The sequence below is a fragment of the Cricetulus griseus genome, chromosome 3 (genome assembly GCF_003668045.3).
Source record: "Cricetulus griseus strain 17A/GY chromosome 3, alternate assembly CriGri-PICRH-1.0, whole genome shotgun sequence".
NCBI classification, from domain to species: Eukaryota; Metazoa; Chordata; class Mammalia; order Rodentia; family Cricetidae; genus Cricetulus; species Cricetulus griseus.
In genome coordinates, this window is record NC_048596.1 from 199,342,602 (window position 1) to 199,366,619 (window position 24,018).

Sequence of the window (24,018 nt, forward strand, 5' to 3'; positions counted from 1 at the left end):
TATGTGGACCCTCTAGAGGAAAGAGAAGAACTGGGTCCATGTCCTGACACTGAGTGAAGAGGAGAGAGCAGACTGTAGATTATGGAAGACCCAAGGGGATGCCGTGGGGGAAAAGAACCACAACAGCATCAGGGGGACGGGTGACTTGTGTGCCCTGCTTTCTGCTTCTCTCTTTTGGAACCCTTTCTGCACTGTGGGAGCCTCCAAGCTGTTGCTCCTTTCTTTCACTCTCCTCTAGTCTGGAGGTGTGTGTGTGTGTGTGTGTGTGTGTGTGTGTGTGTGTGTGTGTGTGTCGGGAGGTGTGACTTCAAGCCCTGGAATCGGTGGGAGCCACAGCCATACAGGTGTCAAGAGGACCAAAGACAGGTTCTGTTCTCTTGTCTTGACTCAGCTTCAGATGAGACACTGTCAAGCACACTTGAGGCAATTCACCAACATGCATGCCAAGGAGCGTGTGTGTGTGTGTGTGTGTGTGTGTGCTGGGGGGGGGCAGTCAGGCACCATGTGATGTCCCCAGAGGTGAGGAGTTCTCTTGTAGACTGTATCAAGAGCCAGGCCCCCCTGTGAATAAATATACTATGTATTTCCCACCTCACTTTGCAAAAACTCAACTTCCCATAGCTAAAGAATACAATGTAAATCACAAGACACTACAAACACTAGCAGACAAAAGCCTCTGTAAGGTTTATAAGTCAGCACAGAGATTCAAGAATGACACATCTGACTGTATAATGGTGATAGTTTCTGCACTTCCCAGGGCCCTGAGTCACCCTGAAAGATGAGAAGCAGGCTGGGACATGTGCCCAAAGTACTGAAGGCTACAATTCACAAAGAAGGAAGAGAAAACAGCCGGATTGGGATGGCACTTAGTAAAGCCCTTGACATGCAAACATGAGGACATGAACTTGATCTCCAGGCCTCATGTACAAAAAGCCAGGTATGGTGGCCTGTGCTTGTAATTTCAGATTTCTGGGATTCACTGGCCAACCAGTGAAGGCCACTAAGCAAACTCTGGGCAAGTGAGAGACCCTGTCTCAAAACGAAAGATAATGACACCCAGGGTTGTGCCCTGGTCTCCACATGTTCCCATACATACACACAGAAAGGATAGATAGATAGATAGATAGATAGATAGATAGATAGATAGATAGATAGATAGATAGATCCAAATGCAAACAAAAATACAAATTGGAAATGTGTGTGCAGAGGTAAGTCCCATGAGAAGATAAAACGGGGATGGCCCCTCCCAAGGTCAGCTGTTTCTCCACTCCTCTGCCTTGAGCTGGGGCTCCCCTGAACCTGTTCCTCACCTTCCCTCCTTGTCTGTGTCTGTCTATGGTGTATCTGTTCTCTGCTCCGCTCTGGGCTCCACTGCTTTTCTGCTCCTGCAATGCAGTACCATTGCACACACTCACAAGTGGCTTCATCTCATTTCACGCCACACCCTAGGAAGCATTCTAACTTTACATCTTTCTTTCCTATTTAGAATATGTTATACATGTGCTTTGTTCTACTGGCCTGTTTTTGCTTTTGTGGGTAATATACATACATACATTCTTGCTACATTGCTAGTTTTGGCTGGCCTAGTGCTTACTATGTAGTCTTGTCTGGCCTTGGATTTAGAGGCAATCTTCCTGTTTCAGCCTCCTAAATGATAAGATTACAGGTATGAACAACTATATTGGCTCTATTTTTGCTTTTAAAAACATCACTAAATTCCAGCTTGCACCACTCCCAATAATCAATGGGACCACCTGCTTTGATGCCATTTCAGCACCCCAGCTCTGTGGCTTCTCTGACCCTGTTTCTTGGCCTTAAGTGGGCACTTCATTCAGATAAGGGGGTGGTGACCATCTGGCCACTCATAGTCCTTCCCTGGGATTGTTTTGACTAACAGGAAGGGAAGGCATGCCTCTGCTTCTATATGGGAGATAATGGCAGAATTGCCCAGGGCCATCTGAAGGACACAGAGCAGAATGCAGAGGGGAGAAGAAAGGGCAAGGACAGACAGCCTCCTGTCACATATGCGCTTGGCTGACTCCCTGGAGCTGATTTAGCCCCAGAAGCCCAAATGACCCACACCTGGCTGTCCTACAGCACACTCAGAGTTGAGTGGCTCCTGTAGCCCAGCTCCTGCTGTGATGGGAACAGGCTTTCTGGGAGTACATAGAAGCCACCACAGCTCATCCATCAAGCCCAGGCAGCCGATGATCTCCCGACCCACACTGTCTGTTGCTGACAGGCCGTTTGTTATCACTGGAGCCAGGCCTGGTGGTGGGGGCTTCTCTCTCCATCCATCTCCACATGGGAGAGTGTGACATGGGGAGGCTGGTGCTGTCCCCTCCAGCTCCAGATAAGGTCCAGCTCCTGAGCCGCCTCCTCCACACCCCTCCCAGCTCCAGTTCCATAGACACTCTATCTAGAACATTTTGCAGGCATATACATTCTCAGTGCAGGTCCTGCTCAGCCTCAACATATCCCATGGGAAACATTCCTCTATCCTATCCACATGATCATAGATCTGTAGTTCTCCTTGGTTCAAAGGAGGTCCCCAGCATCAGAACCTCTGGTTTCCTTTTTTTCCACCAAATGCTGAGATGCAAAATGTCAGGACTCCATCCATACTGGGACTCTGCAAGAATGGTGCCATTGAATAAAAATGATGGAATAAATAACCATTCATGGGCCCAGCCTGACCTGATCTGTCAATTATATTCCTATCTTCTCAAGCAATGGCAGAGGAGAAGACACTGTTAACTGTGCCCAGGTTGGGGAGTCACTTCCTATGTTTCCCTTAGTGCTTGATCTGCATCCCCATAACCCCAGCAAGTCCGAAGACTAATCCTGGACTCATAACCATGGGCCCAGAGAAAAGGGAGCATGTCACAAGCACTGCCCTGCATGTAGGAAGAGGAGTTAAGAATGTTCATCACAGTGTTAAGAGACCTCAGAGCTCCCCAGCAATTCACTGACTTTGCACATAAGGAAACAGAGCCTTTGAGAGGGAAAGACTCTGGGGGGAGGCTTGCACCTCAGACATCCCAGCTCTCCAGACCAGGCTCTGCACCACCCAACTTCCCTGCACTCAATCTTATGAGACCATAACTTCTGCAGGACAGAAGGGCATGTGACCCAAGTAGCCAGGAGCCTCTGTAGGGGTCTTGTATCAAATGACTCAATATACTCAGGGAAATACTGTCCAAAGGGGTATGGGAGCTGCCCTTCCTGCCTATCCTTGCCTTCCAGGGTGCTTTGCAGCTGAGATGGTCATTTGCCTGGTTGTGGGGCTAGAGCTGGGACTCTAGGGTATTGCCTGAGGATAAAGGATCAAGACATAATAGCAGAAGACCCCCTCACCTCCCTCTCTTGATTTGCCTAGTTACTCCCATATCAATGAGGGAGGGCAGAAAAGACCAGAAACAAGGCCTGAGGTTCTGGGCATCACCATGCCAGGCACCTCTTGGGAGGTCACACTAGATTGTGTGGTTTCTGTTCCTTCTTGGAGCTTCTAAGTGTGCTGGGGACAAGGACAAGTGGTGGAGGGCTGATAATAGACACTCTATGGAGAGTGATTATGTGCCTGGGAAGCTGGCCCTGGGCTCCCATGTCACTCACTGGATGTGCTGCAGACCTGGAAATGTGTCTGGTGAGCAGCACAGTCTGAGGGGTGGGGGAGGGTGGCAGGGAAATGTCAATGAGCTGGGGGATCGTAGACTCAACAGTTTTAGGCCGTGTGACCATCCAGGGACAAGGCACCTGTCACTGCTTTTCAAGGCCTAGGACTGTAATTTCTGTCTATTGAAGTTGTAATTTACCGCTGGGAAAATAAACATTTGCGTTTGTTTGGCTGACGACATCCCATGAATGTTAATCCAAAAACCTGGATTTTGCTGAGGGGCTAAGTTCCCTCCCTCGCCTGGCCTGGGCTTAGTCCAGCCTCTACAGCTGCTCCAGGAATCCCATTTTATCCACAGCCTCAGTTTCCTTTAGTGGGCTGAGGGTGCCAGAGGCTTAGATTAGTTCAAGGGTACCACCATCCTGGCCAAGCTGGCTGTTATACCGTCCTATGTTGCAAGAGAAACTGCCTGTGGGTCTGGTAAAGTTTGGGGTCCCATCTGGGGCTGTAGGGGTGCTACCTGTATAGACTGGTATTGGTTGTCAGGTGAGTATATGGAGGATAGGATTAGGAAAGCCAGAAGCTGCAGAGGAGAGGACTGCTCTAGTGCCACCCCTGTGTGCTTAATACCTGGAACCCTCCCTCTGTGCCAGGTCTAGCATTTTAAGATGAGGGTCTGTTTCTGAGTACTGAGCTGCATGGTACCATTAGCTTGTGACACATGTGTAAGGTTACCCTTGGTGTGACACAACCATTTCTAGTTGTCTCCCACAGAAAGCATCTACTCCAGAATCTGATACCCTCCTCTAAAAACCCCATGCTACAACCAACTTCAATGCCCCCAGTTGCAATGCGTGCATGGGCAGGGGTCTTGAGCTAAATATAAAGGAGGATGTGAGATGATCATTAGCATTCATCTCTCAGTTTCCTGGTTACAGGTACAATGTGACCAGATGTCTCATGCCTCTTGTCTCCAAGACTTCCTTAAGCTTTTGTTAGGTATTTTGTCACAGCAATGGGAAAGAAAGTAACAAACACTGGAACTCACTATGTATCCCAGCTAGCATGGAACTTGTCACCAGCCTTTTGCCTCTGCCTTTTCAGTGCTGGCATTTACCACCATATCCAAGTTCACCCTAGCCTGGGACACACAACATATAACCATGCCCCAAACCTGAGCACCCAGGTCGACCTTAGGGCTGTGATGCTCCAGTGGGGGTGTCCAAGGCCAGTTGCCCATCAACACTACTAGAGGACCCGTGATAGGTGCTTGCCTTTCTCCTACAGAGTTTTCAAGCTATAGGTCTGGAGACCCAGCCAGTGTTCTTGGAGGAGGATCCTAGTCAGAACTACTCCAGAACCAGCTCCACCACCCCTTACCTCTCACCACCCCAGGGTGACACTATGAACTGTCAGGGCTGACCCAACCACATTCACAGTTACAGAGTGTAAACTGAGTCAGAGCTTGTGTAGGGACAGCGATGCCTCTCCAAGTCCTGGGCGGTGAAGGTAAAGGCGACAGCTAGATCACAATGTTACCTCCTACCACGTCACGTCCCCACACTGTCATGACCTCTGTCCTCACTGTCCTCATTACACATATCGGGTAAACAAAGACCAAGAGTATAGTGCAGACAAACAAACAAACAAACAAACAAACAAAAAAGAGGCATAGTCCGCTGGATGGATTGAATGCTAATATCTGCAAAGGAATGAAACACTGATATACTACACACAAGTGACCCTGAAAACATGGCACTAGGTGAAAGAAGTAGGAAGTAGAGGCCTGAATGACATATAATCTCCTTGATAAGAGATGTCTAGAACAGGAAAATCTAACAGAAACAGAGAACTGGTTAGTGGTGGCCAGGGAAGGAGGGGGCAGGGAGAGATGCACATGGGAACAGAGCTTCTTTTAGGAAGTTGCAAATGTCCTGAGAGCCTTGGACAGAGGTGTGAACTGCATGACTATATCTTGGTAGTGGCAACTGAGGCATAGTGTGAGAAGCAGCTGGGTGATACCACTTTAGTGGAGCTGTAGCAAGCGCCTTGGAGCCATTGGTTCTCTGACTGCTCAAGGGTGATCTGGGGGTGCAGCCTCCTCAAGGCAAGGTGGCTCGTCTGAGGGGGGTCTCTGGGTGTGGCTGGGATCTAAAATAACTGCAGGGCCTGAAACTTCTGGGGAGAAGCTGAGGGCAGTGTGGCTGCCAGGGGGAGAACTGTTCCAGGAAGGAAAGGAGAAGTTGTCTTGGGGTGTGTGTGTGCGCTGAGGGACTGTGGTAGAGCCTGGGGGGTGGACAGAGGCAAGATGGAAGGATAAATAGACCTTCGGGTTCTGGCACTTTTCAGCTTCTGTGTGTCTCTTTGTAGTAGACTTCAAGGGTAGAGAGGCATTTCTCCATAGTTCACATAGGATACTGAGTAAGGGTTTTCTGTGCTGGACACTGGCACAAAGGACCATGACCCTGGTGAACAGGTGTTGAATGGGCCATAAATGGCCTACATGGAGGGTCAAACACTCTTTATAGACAGAATGGACCCTTGTTGTGGGGAGTAACTAGAAGCCTGAAGACTGGTATTTCTACCTAAGCCCAACCTTTGTCTTCTGCTCTTCTCTCTTTCTCCCTGCTAGAACACAGATACAAAGTCTGTAGGTGGGTAGGTCACTTTGTATCTAGGAATCTTCAAGCAAGAGGCTAGTAAAGCAGACAGTATGAAGACACCTGGGTTCCAGATGGTATCATTGCTCTTCCAGCTGGACCATGTGCCTTTGGACTTTTGCTAGATGGCATCCCATAAACTGTACAGCACTTCAGTTCATCCTGTTTAAATCAGGAGCCAGATCTTTCCTGGACAGTTTCCAGACAGGAGATAAAAATAAAAGATGCTTTATTTATCATCCATCCATCTACCCACCCATCCATACATCATCTACCCATCCACTCACAACTCATCCATCCCTCCATCTACTATCATTCATCCACCCCATTCGTCATCTACCGTCCATCCATCTATAATTCATTTATCTATCAACTATCCATCCACCTACCACCATCCTCTATCATCCTCTATCAATCCATCCTCCATAAATATTCTTACATAGATCATCCATCCATCCACTCATCTGCCCATACTTTGCTAGGCACCCTCACCAAGGTCCTATGTCCATCCACTGGTTCAGAAAGATACTTGCCACAAGATACAGACCTGAATAACAAAGTCCATGTATGTGGCTGCTATAATACTGTCATAGCTACTATTGGGTGTGTGGCACTTGCCAATGCATGGCTTTGTGTGGCATGTGAGATGCTCTAATCCTGATCTGCATGACTGAGTGGTGGAGTTCCAGGCATAATTAACCTGTGAAAATTCTAGTGAACTATTGTTATTCGCTAAAAGAGAAACAGCCAAAGTTCTTGTGTGACCAAGCTAAGCGAGGCCAATTTGTAATTATGTGAACAAATAACTGTACAAGTCGAAAGTTAAAAAGTACCACAGAACCCACTGGCTTCTGCAATGAGCAACCCCTCCCCCACTGACCAACTTCTAAACATGAGCTGTGGAGGGGAGGCCAGGGCCTGCACAGAGAGTCCACAGAAACAGGGTCAGAATTCCCCTTGACCACCCACGCAGTAGAGTAAGCAGCCCTCTGTCTTCCTTCCGCCTTAGGCACAGGGTTGAGGTGATTCCCACAGGCCACTGTGTAGACTTTCCCAGTATGCATTTGCCTGCACAATCTCAAGTGTCCACCATCCATGTCAAACTTTTGAGTCTCCCTGAAGTGCCTTATCCAGGACCTGCTGACAAGCATGTACCAGGGTAGGTCACCCCATGCAGGGTCAGAGGACATTTGTGAGTAACTTGCTAGTGTGCAGAGAGCCTGATAATAGGGCTGTGTGCCTTTAGAACTCTTGGCTCCTCTCCCACCCACTCAGTTCAGCTAGGTATCCTCCACATCTCTCCCATACCTCAGCCAGGCAGCCTAGAGCTCAACCTGCCTATCTTCACCAGGTATCCATCGCCGTTTAGTACCTTCGTACCCTGTCCTGAGGAGCTGTGCCACAGCCTGCAGGATCACCAAGAATTGTTATTGGGCACTTGGATGGCACAAAAAGCCTTTCTGAATGTGGGCTGTGACCCTGCATTTCTGCTTTACCTTGGCACTTGAGGACCACACAAACCAGGGACCTATCCTCTGTTCCCATTACCACCCTTTGAGTCAAACCTCTTTCTCCCGAGACAATAGCTATAGGCACTTTGGACTTGGGCCTCTGCTAAAGACCAGGATGTAGCCTGCTGTCTGCTCTTGCCACTGTGTTTGGATGTAGGCAAACAGGAAGGGGAAAGAACCCTCATCTGAGGGAGTCAGGGGCTCAATTTTCATCAGGAAGAAGTAAACATGTGGGTTATGTGGCATGTCCACCCTGAGGACATGTAGTCTCCATGGGAACCTGTGTGGAGCAGCACAGAGCATAGGACATACTGCTCTTAGTGTGACAATTTAACACTATGTGTCTGGAAGAAATGCTGCAGATGAATGAAATGGGAGTCTTTATGCCCAGCACAGCTCTGAGTGCTGGCACTGTCCACTTAGCTAGCTTGCATGAATCTGGGGGAGGACCAGGCAGTTATTGTCTCCATTTTACAATGAGAAAACTGGCTATTGCACAGGGATGTCTGCCTGGTATCAACAGCATTAGAAGGGTTCCATAGAGCAAGTGGGACGGATGGAGATACACAATGTAGCTGGGAAAGCAAGACTCAAGGTGTGGCCCAAGCCAACAGAACAGCCTCACTTGGGCCTCTACTTCATTACTCAAAGGTGTGCTTGGAAACCTTATTCCTTCTCTCTTCATAGGATGGAGCAGTGCGGAACAGCAGCTGAGGCCCTGGAAGTGCCAAGGGACGTTTTCTGAGAAACCCCAGATTCTGGTAGAATCACACATGCCCAGTAGGCCTTGCTGTCCTTGGAACACAGGTGCACTGGACCAGGAGCTGCAGCAAGGGGCTGTGTAGACACAACATGGGGCCTTCTGACCCCCTCAAGCAGCACTCCCTTTTCCCCTCCCCCAGAGCTGGGACTTTCCAGATACTCAGAGTGCACCTGGTTTGGAGGGTGGGGTGGACTCCCAGTTCCTCTGGCTTTGGCAAGGCCTTGTGGCTCCTCCCCGAGTGTTTAGGATCAGTCCTGATAGTGTGAGAGCTGGGGACCCTAGGAATTGATGAGGGAGAGATAGGGCTGACATGAGGGGGCCAGGCACTGTGTCAGGGTGGGCCTTTCCTCACCCAGTTCCATTCCACGCTCACTAAGTGGAGTTTACCACCATCTGTGTCTCAGCCAGGTGTGGGAGCCAGTGGAACTGATTCCCATCTTTAACGTTTGGTCCCACCTTTACACTTTATAGACCAGGAAGCCCAGCTCACCAGAATACAGATCTATGTGGTAGACTCTCTGTAGCTTGCAGGGGTGGGTGGTGGGGGTGGGTGGAAGGACATGGGCTAAACCTGGCCCATGGAGCCAGGACTTAGGCTGTATCAGGGTGAGCCTGGCTTTAAGAGTCCCTTAGTTCAGCTGCTGATCTAGCACCAGCTCTGTTCACCTGCCTCCACCGTCACGGGGTTTCCCAAAAGGTTCTGGGGCATCCCTTTCCTCAAGTGGAAAGGAAGCTTCCTGTCTTTGCCCATCCCCTCCCAGGCTCCCCTCTACTGACCCCCAGCTGCAAAAGCAACTTGAACTTGGGTAGTAAGTGAAGACCCAGACAAGGTTCCCAAGCAGAGGGAGGGCTTCTGTCAGGGTATTGTTGCTGGGGCCCTAGCAGGGCAGCTTTGCCCTGTGATGGTTATTACCATCAGCTGGCTTCAAGACATGTTTGGTTTTCTAGGAGCAAGCAGAGCCCCTGTGGAATCACGTTTAGGGGTGTTACTGCTGAGATCAAACTCCCACATAGAGGAGCCAAGGGGTGCCTTTCATGAGATTCCTCGTCACTTCTTGTTTTCTCTTGTAGATGAGCCCCAGACAGAGGGCCCTGAATCCACCCTGACCAGGACTTGCAGTTTGAGTCTGGGCAGGACATTTGGCTTTTCTGTGTGCTGGTGGCAGGAAGGGAACACGGGTTTGGTAGGTGATGGCCTGATGTCATCTCACTACTGTGTAGGTACTTCCTCTCTCTGGTTCTGTGTGCTCCTCTGTAAGCAATGTGGTGACAGTGAGAGGTTCAGGCATCATGCTGGCCTGCCCCGGTCACCTGGCAGAATGCACTCAGGCAGTACCCTGGTCAGCCCAGGGTTCCATGGGTACTAGTTACACACAGGTGTAGAGGACCCCTTTAAAAGACAGAACCCCCCCGCCCGCCCACTTACACTCTCTTACTCTTACACTCTCTTTCTCTTCCTCCCTCCTTTCTCTTACTCTCCTACCCTGTAATAAACTCTGATTAATGTACCCTCTATGGTTCGTGTTCCATTTCTTTGGCTCCATCTCATTACTTTCTAATTTTTAAACTTTTACAAAATAACAACAGATAGAAAGACAGGAAATTGAGGGACCAAACTCAAGTTAAAGCCTACTGCTCTTGGACCTCCAAGGGACAACACTCTTCTCCATGTTACTGTGTTCTCCCCATTATGTCCTCCTGGGGAGATGTACCCTGTCCCTCTGCCTTGGAGGAAGCTGGGACCTCCTTGCTAGGAGTTCAGTGTGTTTCCAGGATCCTTACTCACCTAGAATCCGGGGTAGTTTGCCCTGATCTTGCCAGGCAGGAGGTCAGCAGTGGACACAGCAGAAAGGGTATGTCCCTGCATCCATGACCAAGAAACCGTGTTCTCCCCCTTGCCCTGTAGTGTAGACCCTGGTAACATTTGCTTGTCCCAGTGATATCTGCCCAACCTATGCTTTGTGAGCTTGTCATGGCTGCACCTCTCCATGGACATTCCTTTCCCTTTCAGTTCTAGGCACTCCTGAGCACACCCTTCTCTTGGTCTAGGCAGCCTGAGACCCAACCTTATGCAGACAAATGTAACTGAGGGGGACAGACGGCATGTCACGTATAAACTTGGGAAACACTGTGGGGCTCACCAGATGTGGAGGAGCTGCAAGGAGCAGAATGCAGCTGGAAAGAATGTGCAAAGGCCCTGGATGTTTGCAAAGCAGCCAGGTGGCCAGAGGCCCCAGCAGGACAGGAGGGAGGAATGTGTTAAACATTTAGGGCCATGGGCCTAGGGAGCACCCTAAGGGTGCCTGTGTCTATCTGATCCATCACCCTTCCAATGGACAGCAAGCAGTTCTGCTTGGTTAAGAGAGCTGCAAGTCCTGGACAGGGTTCCTATCCTTCTGAGTGGCCATCCTGGGCGGGGGAGACCTGGGAATGCACCTGGGAATTTCATGGAGAATTCACCAGCTTCCATCTGACCTTGGGTCCATCACCATGTTCACAACACCTCCAAGCCCATACTACTCCAAGGGGTGAGTGTAGCACTTTCAGAGCTTTCTCTCCTCCCTTGGCTTCTGAGGTGGACAGTTCTAAATGGACTATGGGACGGGCATCCCCTCAGGGAACAGAGACCAGAGAGGCCTATATAGATTAGCACAGCCCCAACAAGCTTTCTGCTCAACTTGCATTGAGAACTGAAAGTTGCCCTCGTCTGAAGAGTGGCCTCCAGCTGTTCCCTCGGGGACACTTTCTCTGGAAGCTGTCCTGGACTTCACCTTTTACTCTGTCTCTGCATACATCATCCTCCCAGCTTCCAATTAGTCCTTCTGTTGGAGAGAGTATGTGTTGTGGCAGTGACAGGGCTGTGTCCCAGAAGGAGCTGTCTATTCCTCCTCAGGGCAGGAGGAGAGAACACTAGGGATCGGAGCAGAGGCCTTTTACCTTACCTAGACCTGGACATTATGTGTGTGAATGAGGGCACTGTCCATGGTGACAGAAGGAGGAAGTCCTGAACTCAGGGTATGAGCCCCCACTTACCCTCCTCATCCCTCTATTCTCTGCCTGCTCAGGCTGGGGGCTCTGCCTTCCTCCCTCTGTCTTACTTTTGCAAGCTGTCTCGCATGATTTATTTATTCACTTTTCAACCCGTGCGTTTCTGGCTCTGCAATTGGCCCCTTCACCCGGGAGCTGATCTTGTGGGACTGCCTCACCACAGATATATACTTGCAGCTGCACCCAGGCTCAGCAAAGCATGCTGGCTGCTCTTTGGAGCCTCTGTATCATTTTCTGCTATCTCTCAAGGCTGGGTACAACCTCACATAGAAGCTTCTGAAACCATGAGGCCAGCGAGACAGAGGCAGAGGTAGAGTCTGGGTGGGCTGCAATGCATTGCTTCAGGCTTCTGAACATGTCAGGCCTGAAAAGTGAGGGTGGAACTCAAGCTCACAGCACAGGACAGGAGCTGAAACCTAACAGGAAGGACACTATCAAGGTGCTTTGGCACAACATGGGTCAGAGGTCATCTCCACATCACACAGACTTGAGTCAGAAGCCACCAGGTTCACCTTATACAGATGCTGGTCAGAGGTCACCTCATTTCAAGCAGATGTGGGTGAAAGATCACAGTCACTCTCACAGATGTTTTTAGGTCAAAGGTTGCCATCATATCAACGGATGAGGGCCAAAGGTCATTGTTAACTCTCTGCAGATTCCCAGGGGCCCCATACTCCCTCTTTTTGGGACATGTCATCTCAGAACTTTGCTCCCATGTTAGCCTCTCTTATCTGTCAGGAACCTGCCTCCTGCGGGATTCCCACTAACAAGCACAGAGGCCGAGCAGCCTACATGGAGGCTAAGTGTGAAGTGGAAATAGCCCCGGGCTTCTATGTTGGTCTTTACTGTGGCTGCCCTAGGGATGTGCTCTGTGCCCCTGGCAGCTGGTGCCCATGGAATCTGCCATGAAAGTAAAGTTCTGGTTTTTCCCTTAAGGGGACAGCTGGGATGTACACCAGACCCTCTGGCCCCTGGACTAGGATCATTGCAGCCCAGGCAGAGAGCACAGATGCCATAGCTCTGCCATAGATGAAGGCCGCCTGAATCTAGCAGGATAGCTGTTCTGGTGGAGATGTGACCCTGTGACTAAGCCCCCATTCCCCTTGTCATCACAGGGAACTGTTTCCAGGTATCAAGTCACTCATACGAAATGGCCCAACATTTGCACAGAACCTGTGTATGTCCTCTGTCTACTGCATGGTGTGATAGCTGACACAAGTAGACAGACCTATGAGAACAATTACAAGAGATTCAGTTCAGATGTGTTTTTCTTGAATAACTTCTACCCAAGGTTAGTAGAATCTATGCATAAGGAAAGAACCCCTGGGCATTCAAGCTCAGCGATAGTCTGGAAGGAGGAGGAAGAGGGGGCAGAGGGAAGAGGAGGACAGCAGAGCCGGGGGAGGGGAAGAGGAGATAGAAGAAGGAGGAGGGAATGCGTCGTAGAATCCAGCCAGGTCAGGTCTGGGCTCAGAACTCCAATATGGGCCAAGAGGCCCAGGTGTCCTTGCTGCCATTGTCCCTCTGTACTCTACCCCACCTGCCCCTGCTTGGGATCCTCCACTTAGTGACACTCCTTACCTCCTGCTCAATTTGGCCAATGTTGTTTCCCTAGAGCCACACCAGCAAGCCTGACTTAGTTACTCCCTGGGGTTCACTGCCTGAGCCTCCTCTATTGGGGGGGGGGCATCTTCTAGCTACAGTGTCTGTGGTGGATTTCAAGGTCTCCATATACAGCACCTCCTGGCCCCATTCCTGGGAAGAAAGTATCTGATCCAAACCTTCAAGACTGGCAGTGCTCATGCTGCTCCTGGTGCACACACTAGGCACCTAATAAATACGAGTCTGCAAACCCTGTACTTGGTCTGCTTCTGGTCCTCTGCACTCTGAGGTCTGCAACAGACTGGGATGCCACATATCATTATCCCGAGGGGTGGGATTGTCCCGTGGTGAGGAATGCTGACTCCTCATTCCTCACCCTATCACAGGGACAATGAAAGTCCTTGTCCTTGCCATACACTTCACCCATAGCCTTCCATGTCCCAGCTTACAGCAGATACCTCCCCTGTTACCATTAACCATGAGCACAGCCTAGGGTGTTCTGTATGTACTGGCTTTGCAGAGAGAGTCTTGGCACTCAGTTTCAAATCTCTCTACTCTTGCAATGATTTGAATGAAGCCAATTAACCCATGTTCTGTCTTCAAGATTTTCACAGATTCCTGGGAGTTTACAGAGGACCCAGAACCTTCTTACTCATCTATACCTGCCAAAGGAGCCCAGCTCCATGCTGCCTCTGGTGGTGCTTTCTGGCACTGCAGAGCCCCACATTTGTCCCCTTAGGTGGAGGTTGTTTTTAGGGAGTGTGGTATACACAAAGTGACCTTGGGGACATTAAACTGGAGGATAGGTATTCTGTCAGAGACATACACAGACTGTCTGCTCTGGGCACCCCCATCCCACCAACACCACATCCATATTGCTGGCACAACCAAGTTCACATATACCTTGTGGCTTTGAGCCAAATCACACAGTGGTCTTTCTTCAACCTACAGCTCATCTCTTGCCTCCTTCCCAATCCCAGAGGAACCATGTGGGAAACTGGGGTAGCTGGGGAGGAAGGACCTGGCCCAGAGCAGGCAGCAAAAGGGGTGGATTTGACTGCAGCTCTCAGGACAGTGGGTATGTGAGGACATCCTCTGAGGCTGCAGCTCCCTTGCACCCACCTGCAGGGTATTCACACAGGGGAGGGGTCTGTGAACAAGCACATTTTCACAGGTGTATTTGAATCTCCTCACCTGACAGAAACTAAGACTAACACATGCTGTTTGGGAAGTTGGGCCATGTATACCTGGGCACTATCATTTGAGTCCTCTATGTCTCTGGATACATGGGGATTTGGATGTTGGGGCCTGGAGCCAACTACAGGTGTGGACCAGCTTCCCTCCACAGAAAAGGGTGTCATAGGCCCAGCATCTGGACATGAATTTGTCTGCCACAGAAAGAGTACTGTGGGACTCAGAACTGTGGGTTCAGGAAAGTTCCAAAGTTGCCTGGAGTATAACCACGTGGTTGGCTGTGAGCAGGGGATGGAGCCACCTGCTTGTATCTCTGAGTCCCTGGAGTTCTTGGAGTGGGGTCAGAATGTAGAGGAACCTGGAAGCTTGCTGGGTTCCTTTCCTAGAGCCAGCAACTCCTGAGGGTGAGAAAGGTCCTCATTTCCCTAACTGCCCTGCTGGAAGTAAATGCTCATGTAGCTGGGCCTGCACTATCCCTGCCCTGACCTCATCCAACCTGCATTGAGGCTTTGTGCCTGGAAGCATCTTCAAGCCCCTGGCTTCTAGCCTCAGCCCCCACTGTAGGAGACACAGCCCATTCCTTCTAACATAGAGCCAGGCACCTGCCTCTGGGTGGGGCCAGGACTCAGGCTTGGCACCTGCCATGCTCCTATGGGGCCACCTGCCCCAGCTGTGAGGGACGCTTCCCTGTTGGTGGGGGGACTGTGTTGATATTTGAGGTAGGTCAACACAGCCACGTTGTCAACAAAGTTGGGCACACGAACGGCAGCTTGGAGATGTTGCCTTCCTGTCACCTGCCCCACCTGTCCCAGCTGCTGTCTCTCCAGTCCTCCCATTCCTGACCCCAGCCTCTTACCTGGGCTGCCATGCCGAAGACCCCGGGGTCCTGAGAGTAATGCCCCACTCTCCAGTGTGGTAGATGCCTGGGACATGGAGCTGCAGATGGAGCAGGAGACTAATGGGTGCCTGGAGCTGGGGTGAGATGGCCGGCTTCCAGAACCCACCCTGAAGCGCCCTCTCTGACTTCTTGGTGTCTGGAAAGAACTGGAGGGGTGGGACAGCTTTGGTGTCTGTTCCTCAGAGGCCCCAGGCCTTTCTAGTCACTCGTGCGGGCAGAGCTGGGTTGTAGCCCTGGACAGAGGGTGGGAGGTTGGTTGCAGGGCCTCATGTGACATGGGGCGGGCTTGGGGACAGAATGGGGGAGGTCCTCCTGCAGCCTTCAGGGGTGAGGCAGCCAGCTGTGTCACAGTGATAATGCGGTGGGGGTCGGGGGACTGCAGCTGTGCCCAGTGCTCCCTCGGCAGGAACCATCTGCCTGGCTACGGTTCTCCCTCCACCATGCCATTCCGGTTTGACTTTCCAACAACTTCCTTCTATCCAGACTGCAGCCCAGCAACCTCCCACTGGACCCAGTGTGGTGCGGCTCTTGAAGTGTGTTTCCTCCACCCTGGGGTAGTGTCCATCCTGGCCAGAGAGAGACCCTGGCTCATCTGCCTGTCGTCCCATGGGGTATAGCCCTTCCTGTGGCCTGGGAGGTCCAGAGGCTCCACCCACTTTGCCTGCCTTCAGCCAGACTTTGCCCAAGAATCCCCTTCTATTTGCCACCCACTGAAAGGCTGTGGGGCAGAGTCAGGAGTGAGCCTAGTCAGGCCGCTGACCAGCCTCCTGCCCACACAGGGCTCAAGCGTGCTCTTTGTACCTTCAGGGGTTTTCTGGTCATCTGTGCCCTCCAAGAATCTCCATTGTCATCCTTTGCCTGGCCTTGAGCAGGATTAGGGGCACAGTCCCCCAGCTGGTGAAAAAACATTCCTATACCAGCTTCCCCATGGGGAACTTGAGCCAAACAAACCACATGTAGGCAGTGGGTCCTTCTGCCTGGCAGCCCAGAACTTGCTGGGAAGCCTGTTTACTTGGAAGTAACTCAAGCCCTTCCCCAGTTGACTCCTAGCAGAAATAATGCCATCATAAGTTTAGGTTCCAGAGAAAGTCACTTACTAAAGGGTGATGACAACTGTCAGGTGGAGGTTCTCAGACATGGTCTTAGGATGCCACTACGTTATCTACGCTTTGCCTTGATTTAATGTTTAGGTTGTTCCTGTATATAGTTGGCTACTAAAAACCCCATGTCATCACGATTTCCCTGGATGTTACTGCCTTGGCATCTGGGTGTCTTGAAGTTAAAGGTAGACAAGCTACATGTTTAGGCCTTGAGTTGGAGCCTTCTGGAACATGGGATCTGCTTGCCCTCTCTGCCATGCTGGCTGACTGCTCTTTTCAGGGTTTGGGGAGAGAGGACCTTGCTGTGAGCGAGGACTGTCTACCAATGTCACCATGCTTGCTGTATTCTGATGAGGGTAGAGTATGGGATCAACCAGAGGGTATTGGATTTTGTCTATTTATTTGCAGTGCCAACAGTCCTGCTGGGTGAGGCTCCTGGACTTTTTAGGAGGCAGAGGCAGAGAGGTGTGTATGCCCATGGCCCACAGCACCAGTACACTTGAGACAGCTGTCCCCAGTATATCAAAATCAGTGAGCCAAGGAAGGTTTTGGATTAGGGGCAGTGAGGGGCTTGGGTAGACAGCCCCACACCCAAGAGGCAGCAGGGCTGGACCCTGGGTGCGGCTGGTGGGAGCGGGTGGCTCCACCTCAGCTCTAAGGCAGATGTTCCTGGCTTGCACCTGTGGGGCCCGCAGATGGGACACTTCCGCTTTCAAGAGGAGGCTCTGAATTGCTTATTGCCCTGTCCTCATGCTTTTCCAATCAGCGGGTCTGACAGAGGTGGGGTTTGAAAGAGAAGAAAGTTGCCCGCAAGTGGGGGGCTGCCCCAGCACCTGGGGGTGATCATCCGTTCACTATGCCCCGAGGAGGGCAGTTGATGTTTGTGGGGAAGTAGTCGTTGACTGTGGCTTTCTGAGCTGGGTGGTCCAATAGATAAGGAGTGGGGAAGGAAGTGGCTGCAGAGGGCTGGAGAGGGGCGTGGTTCCCTGCAGAAACCATGGCTGTCTGTAGTCTGCACCTAGCTTCATGCCAGGACTTGGGGGCTCCGTCCCACACCCTCACACACTTCCCATGCCAGGGTAGCAAGATGTCAAGATGGCTTCACTTCTGCACTTCGGGAGACAGCTGACCATCAAAGCCCCCAGATAATGTGGCTGAGTGATCCCAGGTTGGGATGCAGGCAGGCTTTCTTCCAGGTCTTTAGGAATCTGCAGTTTGGCCAGAGAGCTGGGAGTAGGGGTACAGAGGCTGTGGAGATGGGGGTAAGGAGACACCCTGCTTACTCTCCTAGTTTATGAGTACCCATGACTGCTGGGTAGATAGATAGACAGACAGATGATAGATAGATATAGATATAGATATAGATATAGATATAGATATAGATATAGATATAGATATAGATATAGATATAGATATCAGATGGATGGGTGGACAGACAGATGGATGAAAACATGGGGCTATTCAAGACTCATAGCAACTCACTTTACACAGAAAGGACAGGGTCAGCAGATTGATGTCTCCAGTCAATAAATCCTGGAAAGAGGGCTGTAAGTCCCAGCCACCCCAGATTAGGACAGTGACATGTGCAGCTCCATGTGAACTGAGTAACAGGCCATCAACCTCTGCTTCAAGGTCTCAATTGAGGTGTGTCTAGTTAGGGTGCATAGCAGGAACCATTCACCTGGGTGCCAGGTGAGCCTGGCCTGTGCTGGCCACCAGCCCTGCCCAGCACAGGGTGTGGCTGAGCAAACTCAGAACCACAGAGCAGGTGACGCGTGGAAATCCGGGACAGGGACCGTGATTATCAGATGTACATCGGAGAGGACAAGCCTGGTTTTTTTTTTTTTTTTTTTTTTTTTTTGGTCTCTAAGTTTAAGTGTAGTCTGGAATTAATCCCAGGTGAGGACTGTGTTAGAATTTGGGTCCTCATCTTTTAGGGGTTTGCTTACACCTTTGCTGTCTGGTAAACTCCACAGCCGCTTCTTAAGGTGTTTCAGAAACCATAAATAAATCTACCAAACCACACAGGAAGTACATCTGCTGAGCACCTGGATATGCTAGGCCTGCCTGTGACCTCGTAGAACCCACTCAGCCTCTGGTGAGACACAACTGTCAGCACCGCTATCACCATCACATCACAGGAGGCTGCCCAGCTGCTGTAAGAGGGCTGGGAGTCTCCAACCAGGCTGAACCCAGACTGGAGAGTCTGGACGTGTCTGTGACCCTCGCTTCCAGGACAAGGTCCTATCCACCTCCACTATGCTACAACAAGACTGAGTCTCTCAGCCCCTCTACAGAACAGGAAACCTGGGCTCCCCAGGGGAGAGGCCAGGCTCTATACAACCCAGCACACCATGCAGTGACCCTCAAGAGGCCGGCATCCTGAGAGCCTGGGTGCTGCCTGCCCATCGGTGGGGGAGCCCCTCCAGAAGCCACTTTCCCTTTAAGGGGCCAGTGTGTAGGGCGGCCCCTGGTTTCTGTATGACTGTGAGGTTGGGGCTGGAGGCTCACCCTTGTTGTGGAGCTGCTCTCCTCAGCAATCTGCTCTAATTTCACTTCCTTTGAGTCTGGGAAGCCAGAAGTGCAGCTGGCCTGGGCAGCAGGTGCCTGAACCACAGGGGCAGAAACTGGAGAACCTCCCTTAAGTGTGGACACTGTTTCCTTTGTATTTTTTTTTTTTTTTTTTTTTTTACTCTTTCTATCGTCCTTTGGTGTTGAGGGCAGTTTAAAAGAGGGTAGATTGGTTCTGGACAATGTACTCATGTTCTAGAACATTCTGAATACTCTGTTGCCTATAGCCTGATATGTGGAGTGAAAGAGCAGCCATGGAACCTGGTGTTTGCTGGTCAACTTCCCTTGGGGCCTCCAATTCTGCCTTCACAGCCACACTAAGGGTGCCGCCCTTCCTCCTGTGGGTGGGCTGTTTGCAGGTGTGTCATGATCATAGTGGGCCCAGCAGGCCCGGCCAAGGGGATGACTGGTGTTCTAGGCACCTGGAAGGATTTGGGGGGACAGTTAGAGTTACCCCTACAATCTGATTAGTCATTGATGTGGCTAGCCAGGTTTTCTCCGGAAGCTGCCCACTCAGTGCCAACCAGCACGACTACCAACAACTACAATACCAGCATTGACATGACCTCAGAATTAAATGGAAGGGAACTTAACCTGTGTCTGTCAAGAAAACAAATTTGCATTGCTTTTTTCAAAACGAGGTTTCTAGTAACATTTTTCTGTGCTACACATACAAGGTTAGAGGATGTAATGCACACATGTCAGCCCTCACTTTCACCAAACCTGTAAACCCATTTTTAGATAAGGCCTCAAGTAACCTAGGCTGACCTCCAACTTGCTATGTAACTGAGACTGGCCTTGAACTCCTGATTTTCTTGCCTTTGTCTCCCGAGTGTTGGAATTATAGGCATGCCCTATCACGACTGGCTTTTAACTTAATATCTTAAAACATCAGGTAGGGCTGGTGAAATTGCTCAGTGGGTAAAGACAATTGCCACCAAGCTTGACAACTTGCGTTTACTTCCTGAGACCCACAAAGTGGAAGGAGATAACCAACTCTATACTTTTTCATTCTCTGACCTAGAGAAAAAGAGGGGGGGAGAGGGAGGGGAGTGGAGAGAGAGAGAGAGAGAGAGAGAGAGAGAGAGAGAGAGAGAGAGAGAGAGAGAGAGAGAGAGAGAAGAGAGAGTAAAATATAATAAAAATATAAAAATCAGTGTTGTTGCCCCCTCCACCCATCGTGGCCTGTGGCCTGTGTCTGTGCCCCTGCCCCCCAAGACCAGCATGCACTTTTCACAAACGGCTGGGGGCTGCTCTCTGGCCTCCTTGTTGATTATCTGGTTTCATGAAGGTAGTACACTATGTACCCTGCCTGTTGCTGGTTTCTCTTGCTTAACTTCGGAGTTTGGGGTTCATCCTAGGGTGACTGTGGAGGGTTGCTTTCCCAAGGCTGCAAATAAACTACTTTCCTTTTTCTCTTCAACTTAAATTTTCTTGTCAGCATATAGATTCCAGCTGCAGAGTTCTCCAGAGGAGTGACTCTCTGAACCCCTTGGGGCTTAGCCAAGCCAATGGTTCTGCTCCCTGCACATTTACTGTCCACATGCCTTCCCAGGGCCTGTGGCACACCTGGGTTCATACCACCTTGGAGCCTCAGATTCTGAGGGTTCCCAAACCTTGTCTTACTCCATCGTGTTCAAAACAAGTTCCAGACACTATAGGGGGATGATGACAGAGAGTCAGGAGGTTCAGGCACCCCAAGGTGTGCCTGGCCATGGACATTTGTCATGAAATTCTGCTGAGGCCGACACCCGGGGGCACTTGAATCTGTTCCCATGATCCCTCAGAGGCTGAGGTCCAAGGGATGGACCTGCAGGGCTACATGGGAGAGGTGTCAGAGAGGGACCTCAGGACTCTTTGGCATGACTTGGTCTTCTGGACACATGATCTCTGATCCCACCTCATGCCTGATGTTCCTCTTGAAGGCTGCTCGGTTTCTTGTCTCTCCTGCACTAGTTCCTTCTCCTTAGGAGATCATGAAGGCAGAAGGCAGCCAGGTTTTGCACCTGTCTTAGTCACTGTTCTATTCTGTGAAGAGACCTTGACCAAGGCAACTTATCAATGAAAGCATTTTATTGGAGGTTTGTTTATAGTTTCAGGTTTAGTCCATTGTCATCATGGTGGTTACATTCTGATCCCTAGGCAAAAAAAGGGCCTCAAAGTCCACCCCCAGTGACACACTTCCTCCAGCAAGACCACACCTCCTAATCCTTCTAATCCTTTCAAAGAGGCCAACCTCCCTGGTGACTAAGCATTCAACTGTGTGAGCCTATAGGAGCCATTCTTGCTCAAACCACCACAGCACTCCTCTCCATCTGGAGGGGAAAGACCTGGAATTGGGCCCAGGTGATGTTGTGACACCTCACATTATACCAGGATAATCCCCAACAACCCCATTGCCTCTCCTCTCCCTATAGGGGGAGGTCCTGCTCTGCCACTGTGGGGTTGTTTGCATTTTCTAGAATTTTCTGTGATCAGAATCAATACCAAGAATCTCCCTCCTTCTCTCTCTCTCTCTCTCTCTCTCTCTCTCTCTCTCTCTCTCTCTTTCCCTCCCTCCCTCCTACCCTCCCTTATTTTTGCAGTCTCATATATCCTAGACTGGCCTTGAACTCTTGGTCCTTCTGCTGAGATGATAGCTGTGTACCATCATGCCAGGTTTATGCAGTTGTGGGGTAAGTCAGACTTTGTGTAAGAACTCTGCCAACTGAGTTGCCCTACCCTGAACATTCCTTTTGTTTGTATTCTTCTGTGTCAGTGGTGTTCTATGAATGGCCACTCCGTGTCTCACGACACATCTGTAGATATTGGTGATTTGGGGTTTTGTCATCTTGGAAGAGAGGGTCTCCGTGCCAGAGGGACTGAGCATACCTACGTTCATCTCTTCACTCTTGGGAACCAAAGCTCTGCTCTATCAGTCATCACAAACCTGCCCTGAAGGTGATGTTCCCTGTAGCCCCAGGTGGCCACCCTGACAGTTACACCCTTAGCCTCCTAAGTAACTGTTTGTTTTCCTTTAGGGCATTCCCCAGCTTGCCTGGGCTGCTGGCCAGGCTGCCTGTGGCAAGTTGATGTACACCCTGTGTGATGCAATGGGTTCTGGGCTGTGACCCTGCCCTAGGTTGCTGGGACTCTGAGAGAGGTGGTCATGTGCCACATGAGGACAGCAGAGGCTAAGAGAGAGACTTGCCCTGCTGTCCCTAGAGCCCATTGCAGCCAGTGTGAAGCACAGATCCCATTGTAGTATAAGCTTCCAACTTGACAGAGAAATGAGGACCTCTGCACCCTGGCTAGGTTCTTTGGGAGTAGGGCCAGTTCCATACATGCAGTTCCTAGTCTTGACCTGGCTGGGGGCAACAGGGTGTGGGGTGAGTCCTCCCCAGGCTTCCTCCTGCCTCCTCTGCCTCCCTTCCTCTTTGGCTTCCCCCTGCATTCTTCGCCTCCCCATGCTTCCTCACAGTACTGAGTAACCAGCAGAAAGCAGGGCCTTGTGCCTGCCTCTTCCCCACCAGCTCCTTTGTTCCTGGAGAACTTCATTCAGAGTAGCTCATTGCTCTGTCCACTCTTTCCACAGAAGTGACACAGGATGGCCCAGCTGTCCGGTCTGGGACTGGCCCATAAGCCTTTGTGAGAAGGTTTATTTTTTCCCCCATCCAGGAGTACAGTGGGGTAAGTTGGCCACTTCTCCAGGGGAGGCTGTTGTGGAACAATGGAGACCAGAGCCAACGCTGAATCCCTGGGAACACTCATGTCTGAAACACCCCTGGGTGTTAGTGTTCTAGTGTTGAGCAATCGCCCATGGGTTACCAGTGTATGTATGCTGTGGACACTTGCAGCCAGGACATTGTGAATGGACAGGTGCTGTGGTTAGAAACCACTGTTTGTATCATAGTCTTTGCGGACAGGCTGACTTTGGCTTGATCTTGTCACCTGCTCCTGGCTCCCCTCAGGAAGGCCAGCCTGAGGCAGTGGAGCCTACATCTGTCCTATATCAAGCTCGGACATACCTCAGGGCTACTGGCCACACCATAGAGGGATGCAGGTGTGCCCCATTGTACTGGGTCTTTGTTCATGGTGGGTAGGTACTTTTTTGAGGCCACCTACTCAGAGCACTGGGATAGAGTACTGAACTTGGGGGATGCTAGGCTTGGCCTCTGATGGTTGGCTAAAGGGAGGAAGGATGGGGGAAGGGACAGAAGAGAGGAAAGAGAAGGGAGCTGACTCCTCTCACCCCACAGACCTCCACTCCCTGTCTGACAGGCATCCATTAGGATATTAGTTTTGCAGGGCAGTCAGCCAACTCTTCTCAGCAATTCCCTTGTCCAAGGACCCTCCCCTGACCCCTGCTTCTTGCAGCACTCTGATACCCCTGTGTGCCCAGTCTAGTATGCTTAGTGCCAGCAGGCACTCATGTAAGGTCCCCAGGGCACCAACTCCAGTGGGGTTTTTAGCAGCTTGCAGGTGTGTGTATGGGGGGAAAGGACTTGGGGATCTTTCTAACTGAGGGTCTCAGACCTCCTCTGATCTCACCCTGATCTCACTTACTGTCTGCTCTTAAGGACTCAGGCAGGTATACTATGCCCCAGGACCTTTCTACACACAGGGCACTGGGCTGGGACATTCCTCCTGCTTTGTCAGGGCTCTCCTCTTGAGTATTCCTTCAGTCGGTGTTCTCAACCACCTCCTCATGGCCAACCCTCACTGTGCCCTTCCTCTACTGTCTCTTTAGTCTAGCTGGCATTCTGATGTGGCCGAAGTATCAGGACTCCACCAGGCAGCTCAGGGAGGCTGTGTTTAAGTGACAAAACAAGTACTGTATTGTCCCAGATGCTGTACTGTTCTTTCTAGATTTATTTTTATTCCTCCCATCTGTCTCTCTCTGTCTCTGTCTCTCTCTCTCCCCCCTCTCTCTGTGTGTATGTGTTTCTATATGTGTATGCAAATATCCTTGCAAGTGTTTGAGGAAGACAGATGAAGGCTGGGTCCACTGAAGCTGGAGTTACAGACGGTTGTGAGCTGTCCAACATGGGTGTTGGGAGCAGAAATGGTGTCCTC

The 24,018-nt window shown here is 50.8% G+C and overlaps 1 protein-coding gene across 1 annotated transcript in view; it reads right to left on the bottom strand.

The window, feature by feature from the left end:
- Cbfa2t3 (CBFA2/RUNX1 partner transcriptional co-repressor 3) overlaps positions 1–15,326 on the bottom strand; it is a 74,063-nt gene extending 58,737 nt beyond the window's left edge. Inside the window, exon 1 of the mRNA XM_035442736.1 lies at positions 15,251–15,326. Within this exon, the coding sequence (XP_035298627.1) occupies positions 15,251–15,326 (76 nt within the window). The remainder of the gene's footprint in view (positions 1–15,250) is intronic.
- Between the last annotated feature and the right edge of the window lie 8,692 nt (positions 15,327–24,018).